We start from the raw sequence: 15,606 nt of genomic DNA, 5'->3' as shown, positions 1-15,606 counted from the left end.
ATTTAATTTGAGTAGTTATATTGAAGGCTTTAATATTACGTGCGAGTTGTTTACATGGGTGAAACGAGTATTCATTAAGTAATGTAATTTATTCATAATTAGAATTTCAATCTAACTTTGCTTTAAAACATGTATAACTTACATATTTAGTGTTTTAATGGTACCTACTAAACTAAAGACAGTGATGACATCACGACTCGGTCTCGTACAAAGTTTCATAATTAAAAAAGATAAATGATAGGCATGTCACTAAGCGCTCGCAATATTAACATTTTAGAAGTTTGTAATTTAATTACCAAAGTTTTAATAGATACCTAACCAAAAATTAACACCTAAAAATTGCTATGGTTAGGTTTCATACCTATTAAAGTTTTAATGTAGGTATTTCTTGTTTTCTAATAGATATACTAAAATGACAATAATAATCCTAAAATCGTTACTATCAAGCCCACAAACTTGTGTATACTTCCCGGTACAGTAAAGGAACACTTATCTAAGCCAATATTTGCAAGGTCTATTTTACCATAATATCAATATACCTTCACGTTCTATTCAAGGTTTCTTTTTAATAGTGCAATACACGTGTAAGGTACAGTACCTTTTAGGTATTTAAAATACCACTCGTACTTGTTATACATGTCATTATTTCATCGTAATGGTATTTTTGGGGTTTGAGATATAACGTCACTAATTGGTCTGAATTTTCATTAGGTACAAGCTGTTTTTATGAAAAATCTAAAAGTGGTAATAGAAGTAAATTCTAAATTTTATTTTCCTAAGGTTTATAATTGTTTTATTAATGACGCAACAAGAGGAATAATTAACATAGTATCTACTCATACAGCAAACGATGTTTCAAGCTTGTATGTATATGTTTCAATTAGAGGTTTTACACTTGAGTACTCCTTTTACGGCTAGACAACGCTAAGCCTCCGTGGATGCGCCGCTTTCATAATCCTCATAATCATGTAAAACTACGTCACCAGAATCCTTCTGGTATAAATGGTCTTGCTCTTTCGGGTACTCTTCATGTTTGGGGTCGTGGAAAGTCACCACGTTGAGGACCGGAGCCGTGCCGCCGAAGGCTATGTGGTCCTCGTGGCTGGTGATGGCGAGCACGGCGCCCTCGGCGGGGTACGAGCAGGTTATGTAGCGGTTGTGAATATTGATGATCTCCACGCATTTGGTACCGCTGCCGCCTATGATGCCGTATTTGGCCTTGCGGTTGTACTGAAATATGAAGGGATGAGTTACAAGACAAATAAATAAGGATTATTACTCAAATCCTAGTCTGACACTGACAAAAAAATTATATATAAAATCATAGTTTTTTTTTTATGGAGGATAGGCAGGCGTTTGATCACGATCACACCTGATGGTAAGTGATGATGCGGTCTACGGTGGAGCACGCTTACCTATGAGATATTTCTGGTTATTATTTTACTCAGATGTAATCTGAGTTGATTCCACGATTGACAGTCTGTAAGACATACATAACTAATACTATACAATATTTTAAGCGAAGGAAAATGCCAAACAAAGAAAAATCAAATTATAAATAGTTATACGGTAATAGTTTCTCTAGCTAATCTCGTTTCACAAACTTTTTAATAGTTACCAACTTATTAATAGTTGTAAACTTACTCTTCAAAGCTAATTTTATGCATAAAACTAGAAAAATGGCGCCAGCCATACCAATATGTTCAAAAGTTTCGGTATGTTGCATAGTTTTCGAATTTCCAACTGAACTATCCCTGTCACAAGCAGTAGCTAAAATACCTCGCGGAACGCGAATAAAAGAAATAGTTTGAAATGCCATTGTAAATTTCACAGAGTATTTCCAACTTTACAATAGAATAGATAGCATCTAAAATGTGTTTACATCTGCTTGAAAACTAATTTAATTAATGTTTATGTTAAACTTAGATATCCCAAAACTTTTGATAAACATACACGTGCACAAACATGAAACTTGAAGTAAATACTAGTTAGGGTTAGATCTTCCACACATAGGCCTAGTTATGGTTAGTGGAAAGCGAGATTGTGTATGTTGCTTTAGTGAAAAAATTTAAGCGAGTCAATTATATGTACCTAGTTACAAAATTGTTGAAATGCAAACGTCGACATCAATTATTTTGTAAATTATAAATGGCAATTGGATATTTTAAAGCTTAATAATTATATACCATCTATTAGAGTTCATACTTTGCTAATCATTATTATTATCAACAAATATTTTTTTTACGTTTTAATTTGTCCAGTCTGATTGCAGCTTTATAGGCGTATTCTGATTTTAATAACAGGTTAAGACTTAAATCTGGATTACATAGGATATGATCTGTCAGTGTCAAACGTGACATTCCATCAAACAAAAACGTCACTTTTGACACTTTTAAACTGATAGATCAGATCCTTATCTAAGCCAGATCTAAAATCAAACCAAACTAAATTCAAATTGAAACGCAATAAAATTTCCCCTTTCCTTGCAAAGTGTGGTTTATATACCTACATATTTGGGCAAGGCTCACAAAAAGTGTACTTTTTAGGGTTCCGTAGCCAAATGGCAAAAAACGGAACCCTTATAGATTCGTCATGTCCGTCTGTCTGTCCGTTTATTAATATTTTTATCCTGGATCTAACGTTGCGTAAAGTAAATATGTTATTTAAATGTTACAGAAAATGTGTTATGTGGTTTCTGTATACGTTTATTTATTTATTTGACCGATTCTGTCCTTGAAACTATTAAAACATGTAAAAAATCCTGCAAAAAAATTTACTTTTCAAAGGTTACTCCCTCCCATAGAAAAATCAAGTGTGTCGACTCCAATTTGAAGGCATTAAAGTATTTTCTTAACTGTTACTGTCTTAGTATGTGTTGACGAAGGTTCGTAAATGATGAAGACGACACCAAATTGTACTTTAAAACCGTATATTGGTCTGAGCGATTAAATTACATAAAAAATAGGTACGTGTATCGCGAGCACTGATTAGCGGTGTGCGCGCGCGCTCTGGCCGAGAGCGCTGGAGGAATAGAATGCCGGCGCGCGATGAGGCGACGGGCCGGCGGTGGCGGCCCGCGGGGAGCGAGCGCGGGAGGCGGGGACCCGATCAGCGAGTCCGCGAGTGGGGCGCGTTAACAAGCTGGCCCCCTTGGACCATCCTGGTCCAATGTCAGTGGGAGCGGGCAGAGCCTGTTGTAGGCCCTTCTCAGCGTCCCTGTGGTGGTGGTGACGTCAGCGACGCGACTGACTCCGTCGTTGCCCGGGTAGACTGCGGTGACTCGCCCAAGCAGCCATCTGCTGGGGGGCAAGCGGTCGTCTTTGACGAGAACCATCTCGCCAAGCTTCAGCTGGCCTCCATCCCTGCGCCATTTGTTTCGGACCTGCAGTTCTGAAATGAATTCTTTATAATACCGCTTCCAAAAATGCGCTTTTAGTGCTTCTATTCTCTGATATCTCGTTAGGGTATGTATCGGCGAGTCTTGCACCAAGGGAGCAGGTATCATAGTGAGCGTTCGGCCTATCAAAAAATGCGCAGGGGTGAGAGGAGTAAGATCTGACGGATCAGATGAAATAGGGGTTAAAGGCCTAGAATTAAGCAAAGCTTCAACTTGAACCAAAAATGTAACCATCTCTTCATAATCTAAGTGAGCCATTGAGGTAACTCGTTTTAAATGATGTTTTACCTGCTTAACTGCGCCCTCCGCCAAACCATTAAAATGTGGGCTATAAGCAGGACAAAATTTGAATTCTATTTCCTTTGTAGCTGAATATGACGTTATTTCTTCAGAATTATTTTTAAGGAACTTTGCTAATTCGTTACAAGCCCCTATGAAACAAGTACCATTATCTGACAAAATGGTGGCTGGTTTGCCTCTGCGGGCTATGAATCTATTTAAAGCGGCAATAAAGCCCATGGCTGTCAAATCAGTGACGAGCTCCAAGTGTACCGCCCTCACTGCCAAACAAACAAAAACAACTAGATATGCTTTCTTCGTTTGACAACCACGACCCTTTCTGCTCGCTATCAGGATTGGCCCAGCGTAGTCACAGGATGTGTTAGCAAATACATATTCGGACTGTACCCTTTGCAGTGGCAAGTTGCCCATAATTGGCTGATGAGTTTTACCCGAGTATCTTAAACATGTAATGCAGCTTTGTGAAGTCTGTCTGCAAAGGTTACGGCCGTTAACTATCCAGTACCTGTGACGTAATGTTGTTAGCATCAGCTGTGGTCCAGTGTGCATCAACATTCGATGGTAATGGTGTACTAATATTTTAGTGATGTGATGCGATGCATGTAATAAAATAGGGTGTTTTGTGTTATAATCGTAATATGAACTTGCAAGTCTACCACCTACTCGCATAATTCCGAAAGTATCTACAAATGGATTAAATTTCAACAGAGTATCTTTGTGAGAAAGTGGGCGCTTATTTAGCAAACGCGAGAGTTGCTCGCTAAATTTGTCAGTCTGCACTTGTTTGCACAACATTTGTAAAGACAGATTAAGCTCTGACACCTTTAATGGACCTGTATTCTTGTTTGTTACATTTTTACAGTTATGAACGAATCTATTCATGTATGCTACAATACGTTGCAATTTACAAAAGTTTGAGTATTTAGAGGTAAAATTATCCTCGCATTGTTCAGTTGAAACGTGACATTGTATTTTGACTTCAGGCAAATTTTCTAAAGGTAAGTTTTGAGGTTGAGTAGGCCATTGTATTTCCGTTTCATGAAGGAAGGGCGGTCCTTCCCACCACAAAAGTGAATTTTTGAGGTTTGATGCGCTCTGACCCCTACTACCTATGTCGGCAGGGTTCAAGGTTGTGGATTTGGGTTTTAGATTTTCAGCTACAGAGAACAGCAGCTCATCAGATTGACATGACCAAAGTAAACCTAAGGTTTTCGAGTGATTTTGTGTGTCCAATTTAAATAGTTCATCGCTGTTGTTTTCTGCAACTAAATTATCAAGTAATGATGGTGTATTTGAACGCCACTTTCTTAAGTGAAAATGAGCACTTTCTAGTGTTTTAATGACGCCTCTGCATGTTTCTAACAGAGTGGCTTTGTCATCATTTCCTGAGATGTAGTCATCTATATAGAAATCGTGTAAGATTGTTTCACTTACATTTTTTTCTGCGCATTCTTGACCCAACTGTACAAGACATCTGGTGCGCTTGAATTTATGCTCTAATGCTTGAAATCGAAGTAATGCTTGTGCTTTAGAATCGCCCAAACATTCAGGAGATTCTTTTAATGGTATTGTGACAACAAACTTACCATCTGGGTGGCGGGTTGTTGATTGTGTAAATATGCGTTCGCATTCACTCTCACCTTTAGTGTGGATTTGTTGAGTGGATGGAACTGATTCTAGTTCAAAAAACTTGTCTAGTTTTGCATCGAGCTCAATGTTGTTGATTAGATTGCAATGGACTGTATAGGGTTGCTTTTGTTTAGAATTTTGTGTATGTATAGAACCTGCAACAAGCCATCCGAGTGTTGTTTCAACTAGGACGGGTTTTTTCTTGCCCAGGGATATGTGATTATATGTAAGGCACTCCCAAAAGAGTTCTGCACCCAGCAGCATCTGCACCTCGGATGGCTCGTGAAAGTTCGGGTCCGCTAGGTGGATGTGAGGGGGAATAGTGAACGAATCACAATTTAGTTTGGTGAATGGAATCATATCAGTGATCTCTTGGACAACGAAGCAATTGACTTCTGCTGTGTAGTCTTGTGTACGTGAAGTTATGGTTACATCACAATGTTCGGTGATGCTTGATCTTTTCTTTTCTAACCCTGTGACGGATATGCTAGTGGAATAAGTAGGTAATTTTAATTTTGCTTGAAGATCTTTGGTAATGAAACTAGATATACTTCCGTTGTCCAAGAGAACTCTAACTTGGTGTGTGTGGCCATCATAGTCGCTGACGTTGATGACAGCTGTAGATAACGGTACACGATGGCTACCGAACGTGGAGCATAAAGCAGCACTGTTTGTAATTTGTTGTGGAGCTTGTGTATGCTCTTTTAGAGTTGGTGATGCTACACAATCATTAGGTTTGGATGTGGAAGACTTAGGGTCTGCCTTTGCTTGATTGTTTATATGTAGCATGGTATTGTGTCTTTGTGTGCAAAGCCGGCATGAGCTCAGCCTGCAACGTTGTTCGTCATGTCCTGATCGCAAACAATTTGTGCAAAGATTTAATTGATTCACTTTATCAATGCGGGATTCAACTGGCATTGTTTTAAACTTAGTACATTGATAAATTGAGTGATTATTTTTGCAAACAGGACACTTATATTTATACCGAGTCTGATTTTGAGCATGGTTTACAAGAAATGATTTAGGACGATTGTGAGTAATGTCGCTGTGTCGACGTGGTTTATTTAGTGTTTGTGCCTCCTCCATGGTTTCTAGCAAATCTGCGCGGTTTCTTAAGAAAGTGGTAAATTCCGTTAATGTTGGTAGTTTTTTAATATTATTGCGCTCGGTTTCCCAATCGCGCAAAGTGGCTGAATCGAGTTTGCTAGTTACCATGTGGATTATGAGGATGTCCCAGTGCTCTGTGGGTAAATTAAGAGTCTTCAAAGCCCTGAGATTTTTATTGACTAAATCTATGGTATTTCGTAAGGCTCTTGAAGATTCTTGAAGCACGGGGTTTATGTTAAATAATGCATTTAAGTGATTATTTACCAATATTCTATCGTTTGTGTAACGTTCACAAAGCAAATCCCATGCGACCTTATAGTTGTCAGACGAGAACTCTAGTGATTTAATTACGAGTGAAGCACCGTCTTTCAATGAACTTCGCAAATAATGAAATTTGTGGATGATTGGAATTGATTGATTATCGTGTATGAGAGATTTGTAGGTATCATGGTATTCTAACCAGTCCTGATAGCGCCCAGAAAAGGTAGGTAAATGAATTGTAGGTAATTTAATATTTGGCCCACCTGTGAGTGCAGTAACGACATTGGAACCCGTTACCAGATTGTCCTCAGGCGCCGCAGAAGCAGCACCAGCCGCGGTGTGCCTGCTGAGCAGTTCCTGCGCAGCAGCCAAGGCACCAAAGTAGCTTGTCTCGAAATTTTCCCGTTCTGTGTGCTCGTCACCTGGAATTTCCGTCAAATTTTCTATATCAGTTTGAACTGAATCAAAATCATTGTACATATCTTGGATTTTAATGAATCTGGTATTCAGCTCATGATTTTGCAAATTATTTAGCGTATGGCATGACAAAAGAGGCTCTAAATATGATTTAAATATGGTAAGCTTTGATTTGAAAGAGGCACGTGTTTTTCTGAGATTTTTTAAATCCATTTTGGCAATGCGTGAAGTATTGAAAAAATCAAATTTTTAAAGAAAACAAAAGATTTGTGATAGAAAGTGAAAATTTAGTTAAAAGTTATAGAAATGGCGATAGAATTCAAATTTCCAGCTGCAATAGGAAAATGTGATTAGCAAGTGCTTAAATTAAAAAAAATGTGAAATAATATAGTGTGTGAAGCGATACGTAAATTTTGAAATTTTGCAAATAGCACGTGTGCGAGAGGCAATGGCGTGGCGTGGCGTGGCGGAGGCAGGCAGGCAAGCAAGCGCGAACACTGACGGAAGCAGGTGTACACGTGCACGTGCACGCTGTAGCTCCGGCCCCGGCACGGCTTGGTTACGTGTAGGTACAAATACGAACACGTGTAGATTTCTGAAATATTCCAAGTAAATATTAAAATATAGCAATGATGGCACACGGTTGGCACAAATGGTTGCAATACAATTAATTAGGCCTTGAAATGTGGTTACTAATTTTAAGCTAATTTTACGGAAACTGTAATAAAAATATCCAAAATATGAACGGGAATGTTAACCTTGATAAGAAAGCTTGTAAATTAAAAAGGAATATTAAAAAAATATTACGATTTAACTAAGATGTAGACTGATTAAGAGTTGGGTGACGTGAAACAGGAATGTGATTTTAGTAGCTAGAAGAGAATTAAATTGAAAATTAAAGAAATAAGTACCAAATAAAGGTGGTCAAATTATACCTGCGCAATAAGAAATAAAATAGGAACGACTCACAAATAAACACTGCAAACCCTTTTCCTGGTATGTGGAGCCGTTCTTGGTTTGTGGAACCCTTTTCTGGTTTTGAATGTCTCGTTTCTTTATTCTCGGGCAGGACGATGACTTCACAAATTTCGCTTTATTGTAGTAGTTGTAGCTTAGGTTGGCTCGCGGTGATTCACTCCGATGTTATAAAAATGGCGATTTTAGTCTCGGCCAGGCGCGCTATCTTCTTTGTGTTTGATGGACCTCGTCGAAACGGCGTCTTTAAAGTTGCTTTACGTCGAATCCGGCTCGAAACTTGTTGACGAAGGTTCGTAAATGATGAAGACGACACCAAATTGTACTTTAAAACCGTATATTGGTCTGAGCGATTAAATTACATAAAAAATAGGTACGTGTATCGCGAGCACTGATTAGCGGTGTGCGCGCGTGCTCTGGTCGAGAGCGCTGGAGGAATAGAATGCCGGCGCGCGATGAGGCGACGGGCCGGCGGTGGCGGCCCGCGGGGAGCGAGCGCGGGAGGCGGGGACCCGATCAGCGAGTCCGCGAGTGGGGCGCGTTAACAGTATGTATATCTGCAGTGGCAGCATGGTTCCATTTTTATCACTTGTCACTGTGTCCATCACTTTTGCGCTTACATATATACTTGTTAGATCGTGACAAGCATGGTGACAAATGATAAATAGCCGACCATCTTAGCCCTGCAATGCATCTTATATAATGGAATAATATGTATAAAATGTATTTAACTATTTACAATTCATGCATCAGATAATACCGAAATCAAAATATTATGTTTAAAGAAATGTCCCCATTTGGATTTCACGTATGTTATACTCAGAGTGTTATGTCGTATAATTTTGCTTTGAAGCAACACTTCACTTCTTTTTTGCGCTGGGCACTTACTATTCAAATGTCAAATAAGTAATATCAGTAATCTGTCCGACATCTTGGTTTTCACAAAAAGAGCGTTAATGATGTTGAGTTGTTAGTTCGTCATGGGATTTTAATACTTTGTGGAGGCGATTTTTCATTGTAAGTAGTAATTTGTTTGTGTTTGTTGTGTCTCATAGTGTTGTGTTCCTGCCGGTGAGTAAGGTTGCCAGAGCTCAACTAGGGGGGGCGGGTTTAGGGTCGGCAACGCGCATGTAACTCCTCTGGAGTTGCAGGCGTACATAGGCTACGGTGACTGCTTACCATCAGGCGGGCCGTATGCTTGTTTGCCACCGACGTAGTATAAAAAAAAAAAACAGTTCATTGGGAATCCGGACACCTAAAGCAGCTATTGAACTATGATTCATTGAAGTTGTTTCTAGTTGAATTGCATTGTATTTGAAGATGCTACTCGACTTTTACGCCATTGTTTTCACGTCTGTTTGTTCACGTGTGTTGCGTGTGTTACGAAATTATTTAATAAAAGGAGTACCAATGGAATACATTCGTAACCCTGTTATTTCAAATTATATCTTAGTGCTTTCATTACAAGTATAACTAAAACTAACATAGGTTTCAGGGTGTTACGTTGTGTTCCGTACATTACATGTGTTATCGTGTGTTATGGTACAATTTTTGTAGTTAAGCCTTACCCATTTATTCTAAACCAGATGAGTCCTTACAGACTGATCTTTGTAATTACAATTCACAAACACTTTATGGTTATCTAGGTAAAGTATTGGGTGTTCCCAGAGCAATTAAGATCTGATATCGAGCCAAGCTCGAAACTACCGAACTTTACCACCGAGAGCCTCAACACAAATCTAACTTGACTATACAAGACCGAGGATTTGGAAAGTTGAGCAATATTAGCACTTGGTAAGCGGTGGTCCAAGAGTGGAGCTTACAGCTGTAAGAGCCACGATTTAATAAGCCAAGGAATAAATGTTTCTTGTGCACTAGGATTTTCACACGTTTTCGTCTTTACCATATTTATTTATTATTTATTTATATTATAATAGAACCTTTGTTCAGATATTTCTAAGCCACTTCTATATATTCGATGACAACTGTAATGTGGTTAATTCCATGTGTCATTACGAGCGGTGTACTTTTTATTGTAAAATAACTTGACCTCGTAGCTTTCCGCTACTGTTTGTCTCTTAACACTTACCCTGTGTACAGAGCCGGCGAGAAATTTAAGGAAAACAAACTGCCAAAACCTCAGCAGGTCGCTTGTTCCTGACAGTCACCGCTCTTTAATATCCACGTTTATTCTGCGGTAATTGTGTTTTCAAATTAAACAGCTATCTTGATGGTGGTTAAGCAAATATTAAGGATTTACTTTGAAGGTTTTTCAATTTCTGACTCTTCTTATGAAGCAAAGTAATAAAACTGTTTTATATTTTTTGTAGCTATATTTTGTAATCTAAAACAGCACTATAATTTTTAATGATTTCCAATATATTTTAGCCAATGATCCAATATTCAGGTACTTCTGCTAACAACTCATATGTTTGAAGTCAGTGCCAAGCAAAATAATATCAACACCGACTAATAATACCCTCTAACAAATAATGGATAGATTTATATAACACTAGAAAAGCTCCCTAAATTCCTCATGGATTGGACTTTGACAAAAATGAGACCAACATAGACTGTATACTTTTGAACAAAAACGTAACATTCCGATCGGTTCAGAAATAACGGAGTTCTAAGATCTAAAACTATTCAAAAATATGTGCTCTATTTCGTAACCTCTTCCTTTTTCGAAGTGGGTTCAAAATTTTGACAAACATTTCCTCTCGGCAATAACTCAGAAAATGGTATACCTAATATCTAGAACTGCTCGTTTATCTGTACTGTAGCTAGTTCGCAGTCTCACATTATACAGGGTGAAAATGTCAAGTTTGACTATACAGGATATGTAGGTGATGTAGCTCATACTGTAAGGATATTATGGTCGGTCTTGTATGTATACGTGACAGCGTCATAAAATGGTGTCCGTCACTTTCCATCCCGCGGTGTTAAGTGACTGTTATTTTATCACGTGGATAAAGCCATCCATAATACGCCTGCTGAACAACTTTTACTATCTGCTGTCTCATACATTTTGGTGAATCACATGTTAATGTTTTCTATGGAACAGCTGGTTGTATTTTTCGCGATTTCTGAGTTGGCGCTATAGTAAAAGTTGTTTACATATTCACCCCTCAGCGTTATAGTCAAACATAACAATTTCACACTTATTGTTAATGTTGAAAATCCAAGAAAAATTACAAGTCATTGAAACTAGATTAAGCTTAAAGTGCTCGACACTATAATACACGTAATCTCCAGACTTTGTATGTCAAATAATATACGTAATCAGAATTTAATCCCATATTCCATTTAGTAATTCTGTCTGGCTGGGACGTGAAAGCCTCTCAGGCTATCAATCTTTTCACCTTAATGTACTTTTAATGTGTAAAGCCTATATTTGCAAAGGGGTTATAAACTGCGAATTGACGGAGAACTAATAGGTTGTAAATCTGATTTATCACTTTAACCTCTAAGAGCCAAGGATAATTGAAATATCACATACTATACCTACTAAAAACGGCCTCAGAAAATAGAAAATGTATGATATCAATTCAGCCCAAATTCTTTTTTGTTATTGTATGTCATTGGTTTTGATGAGGTTATTATTTTTATTGTACAATTTCTGGTTAGCACTAAGGTGACTCTTTCATATCGCTTCGAAATAAGTACCTGAGGAAATAAAAGAAACCCTTTGAGTTATAAGTATTTTTATGAGAAATGGTATAAAGTCCCCTGTGTAGTTGTTATGAAAACTAAAAGTTACGTGTACTTTTAACGGACCATTAGTTGTTCTTATGTCTTTGCAATAAGATTTACGAAGTGTCAGTTAACTGTGGATACGTAGAGAGTAGGTGTGCGCAATAATCGCAATATGTTTTTCGAGTGCAGTTACTACTTCAGTACGAGTTGATTGATACTTCAGTTGATTGACGCTCGATGTGTTGTAAAACTTCTGACTCTTGGTGAATTTTTTACTTGTTTTTTTATCTATTTATTATAATTGGTGAATTGATTTTTAAGCTGCTTTGGAGTAGTACTACTAAACTAGAAGTATATCATAGCAACCTCAGATTATAGAAGGTAAGCGTTGCATATGCCTATTTATACATAGGTAAAGTCAGGGTGCGTAGCCAATCGTTATCCGTAGCGTAGCGTCTCATCTCTCTCGATCACTCAGCACGTTGGCTACGCACCCAGGTAGCTTGTTATTGTTATAATGTTTTTCAAACTAGATGGGTACGCTGACAGGGTGACATTTCAATAAAATTTTGCGAGATTTGGCGTTTTTAGGTTATAAATTATATGGAGACACTTCACCCTACCCATAGAGTTTGAAAAATACTACAATGTATTATGATTTGATGGTCAGAGTCCATGAGGCCATTTCAAACGTACATTTAAACATCAAAATGATACCATTTAGTTATCATTCGTACAGTCAAGTTCACAAGCATATTTCCAAGCCAACTTTCCAAAAATATATTTAGTCGGCTTTGAGACCGTGTCTGAGTATATTTTTACACTTGACTAGTCTGTACATGTATTGGCGCGAGCGAGACGCACGGGCAAATGATAACTAAATAACATAATTTCGATGTTGAAATGTAAATTTGAATTGGACTCCAAATATATCAACGCAAAATTGCCTTCTGTAAAAAGTATGTACTTTCTTGTGTAAAATTCGTGCAAAGGACTATGCGTCAAAATGGCCCCAATACCAACAGAGTTGAGTGTAAGGTCATTAGATAGGTATTTCTATGTACTTCATTTCGTTCTATGGGCACCAAGCGAAATTCCATTGCAGAACTGAGATATTGGTATTTTAGTCAAAATGTCGTCACCCTTATTATTACCTAGGCAATATAGTCCACCGCCGGGCCAGCGCGGCAAATCATTCAGTGTGCTCGCCCGGCGGTGCGCGAACATCTACCCTGCAGTAATTAATTTACTTACTTGGACTCTATTGCCTAGGTAATAAGGGTGACGACATTTTGGCTAAAATACCAATATCTCAGTTCTGCAATGGAATTCCGCTTGGTGCCCATAGAACAAAATGAAGTGCATAGAAATACCTATCTAATGACCTTACTCTCATTTCTGTTGGCGTTGGGTCCAGGCTCCATACAAAGTTGCCCATGGTCCTTTATTATAAGCGTTAATACCTTAATCACCTTAATATTCAGCTTATTATTCAACTTAGGTCCTAGAATTACATTACTAAAATTGGTTTTTCAGTGGAGAAAGCACTTAGAGCATGACGCCCTTTAACTACTAGTATAACTTCTAGGTAGAGCAGTAGTATTGGGATCGTGCGAAGTGCATGGTGGGGGTAAGTAAAGCGATCCCAGCGCATAAGGTGGTAAAAATTAGAACTAACTGCGGATAGCCTCTTTAACAATGCGTACAAGTTAAATGGCTCTAAATGAAATTTTAATTTACGACTACTCCTGAAATATTCATTTAAATTGTATGGTGTAAGGGATCATTGTAATCTGTAGGAAACGCTTAATATAACTAACGTATTTTATTTGATAATTATTAAAGCTCCTAGCCAGTGGGATCTTTTCCGACAACATCATTATATTTCAACCTATTTACACAAAATCTTAACAAGTTATATACCTAAACCTCAAGAATCACTCTATTGATAGATGAAAGTCGTATGAAAATCCGTTTAGTAGTTTTTACTTTTCGAGTAGTTTTATAAGATGTGCGTGACAGTCGTGCACATAGCGAATAGGTAAGGCAATTGGATTGGATTTAGAGTCGGAGCGCAGTGGCGTGCCATGGGACTTATGGGAGAGGCCTATGTCAGATTGTCTGATAATGATTATACAAACTCACCTTACTGGAATTCCAAAACCGGCATGCGTAGATGTATTCCCCATCCACGTCCGGCCGCCGGTTCTGCACACGTACGATGGAAACCTTCTTCTTAGCGGCGATATCCCACACTGTCAGAGCTTCTGTAGGCAGCCAACTGCCTGCTATACAGAAGTTTCTCTGAAAAAGAAAAATGACAAGGTTATAAGTCACTAAGAGGGGATTACTAAGCCATTAAGCCAAGAAATTAGAAGGGAACATAATTCTCTACTCTACTTATACAAAAGTACGCGGGGACTCTATGCTACATAATATGTTACCTAGTGTGCGTAATTTATTTATTTAGACCTATAGGTATAATGCATGATGATAAATAGGGTCGTTCTTACAACTTTTATGACTTACCTAAGGATTTGTTCAAAATTGTGAAATAAATTATTTAATAGGGATTTTCAATGGTTCTATGTCTTCTTATAGAAGCCACATACAGAATAATACTAGTTAATTAACCTAAGTTCTCAACACTAAAGGAATTAGTTTAAAAGACATAGTTATGTAAACATTTGACCTAATACTCCTGTTAATTAAATACGTTTTGACTTAACCACCCTACCTATACTATCATTTTCATTTATATCTAATCTCGTAATAAACGCCTCTGAAGCAAACAAAATACTTGTTATCTTATTAAATCCTTTTACAATGGAGGCCTATTCAAAGACAAAAGAATAACAACAAAGGTCAACTCTTAGCAAACTTCCCAGTACCTCTATTGTACCCAAGTTGTATAGTAAGGATGCCAAGTTTACGGGCGGGTCCCTAATTTCCCCGCCGTGTCCTATATTGGAAACAACAGGATAATAAAACGTTGTCTACTTACCTATATTAGGTAAAGTATGGTGACATTTCTTTTTAAGAAACTTGGAGTAAATAAGTACCCAAATATTTTTATGGCACAAATAAGTAAAATGAAAATAACAAAGAAATTAAAAATAAAATGATAATTAGGTAACAACAGTGAGCCTTATCTTAAAATGCGAGCCGTGAAGATGTCGTTTGTTAAGAAATACGAGTATATTTGAGGCGTGTCCTCTGTCACTGTTGACGTCGTGCCACAATGTTCTAACAGATGGCGTTAACAACCTAGAACGCAATTTGGTAGAAACCTACATCACGCTTACGGAGTTCCTAATGTCAGTTTTATACAACTTACGACCAAATCTCAGTGGATTTCGGTCCCCAGGCACAACACCCGCCTGGACGGAGTATTTTCTATTGGCCCCCGTCTACCTTTCTACATATTCATTTTATGTCACGGTGGTCGCAAACAAGGTTTTTCCTATGAGCAATTTTATAATACAAAGTTTCACTGTGGTCACAGATTAGAAGGCTTATGTTTAAAGCCTGCTTGAGTTGAGACGCAAATGTTATAAGTAGGTATATTATGCCTAGCTATTAACATATCGTATGTTTATTGCGTAACGGGGAAAATAAATTACCTACATACTGTCCTGTCACGCTTGATGCGTCCAGTGTTCGGAGATAAATTAGCTACATTCATGATAATGCAGTGAGCGTGAGACGGGTATGAATTGGAATCGAGATGGGATGTTGCGCCAAAAACGTCATTAGTTCATTACTTAAGAGGAAAGAGGATGGCCGATTCCCGATACAAACGTAGTCCCCATTTTCCTCTATGG

The 15,606-nt window shown here is 38.0% G+C and overlaps 2 protein-coding genes across 3 annotated transcripts in view; both read right to left on the bottom strand.

The window, feature by feature from the left end:
• Positions 1 to 765: 765 nt before the first annotated feature.
• The window catches only part of LOC133521229 (uncharacterized), a 39,278-nt gene continuing 24,437 nt past the window's right edge, over positions 766 to 15,606 (bottom strand). Inside the window, exons 7-8 of the mRNA XM_061856074.1 lie at positions 13,928 to 14,086; positions 766 to 1,230 (exon numbers count right to left, since the gene is read on the bottom strand). Of these exons, the coding sequence (XP_061712058.1) occupies positions 925 to 1,230; positions 13,928 to 14,086 (465 nt within the window). The 3' untranslated portion in view covers positions 766 to 924. The remainder of the gene's footprint in view (positions 1,231 to 13,927; positions 14,087 to 15,606) is intronic.
• On the bottom strand, positions 2,913 to 8,513 carry LOC133521228 (uncharacterized). Of its 2 annotated transcripts, none has more exons than XM_061856073.1 (2): positions 6,958 to 8,513; positions 2,913 to 3,390 (listed from the first exon to the last, which is right to left on the bottom strand). In XM_061856073.1, exons 1-2 carry the CDS (start codon positions 7,322 to 7,324, stop codon positions 3,134 to 3,136), a joined length of 624 nt encoding a protein of 207 aa, XP_061712057.1. In that variant the 5' UTR covers positions 7,325 to 8,513; the 3' UTR covers positions 2,913 to 3,133. The 2 variants fall into 2 exon arrangements, with proteins under 2 accessions (XP_061712057.1, XP_061712056.1); XM_061856072.1 differs by having other exon boundaries at positions 3,215 to 3,390; positions 3,686 to 8,512.

The sequence above is a fragment of the Cydia pomonella genome, chromosome 9 (genome assembly GCF_033807575.1).
Source record: "Cydia pomonella isolate Wapato2018A chromosome 9, ilCydPomo1, whole genome shotgun sequence".
NCBI lineage: Eukaryota > Metazoa > Arthropoda > Insecta > Lepidoptera > Tortricidae > Cydia > Cydia pomonella.
This window is presented reverse-complemented; position numbering and strand designations above follow the sequence as displayed.

Coding starts and splice junctions, on each gene's coding strand:
- LOC133521228 (XM_061856072.1), bottom strand. CDS start 7,324: ATGGATTTAAAAAATCTCAGAAAAACACGTGCCTCTTTCAAATCAAAG. Junction 3,391..3,685: donor CGGAGGGCGCAGTTAAGCAG/GTAAAACATCAT, acceptor AATTCATTTCAG/AACTGCAGGTCCGAAACAAA.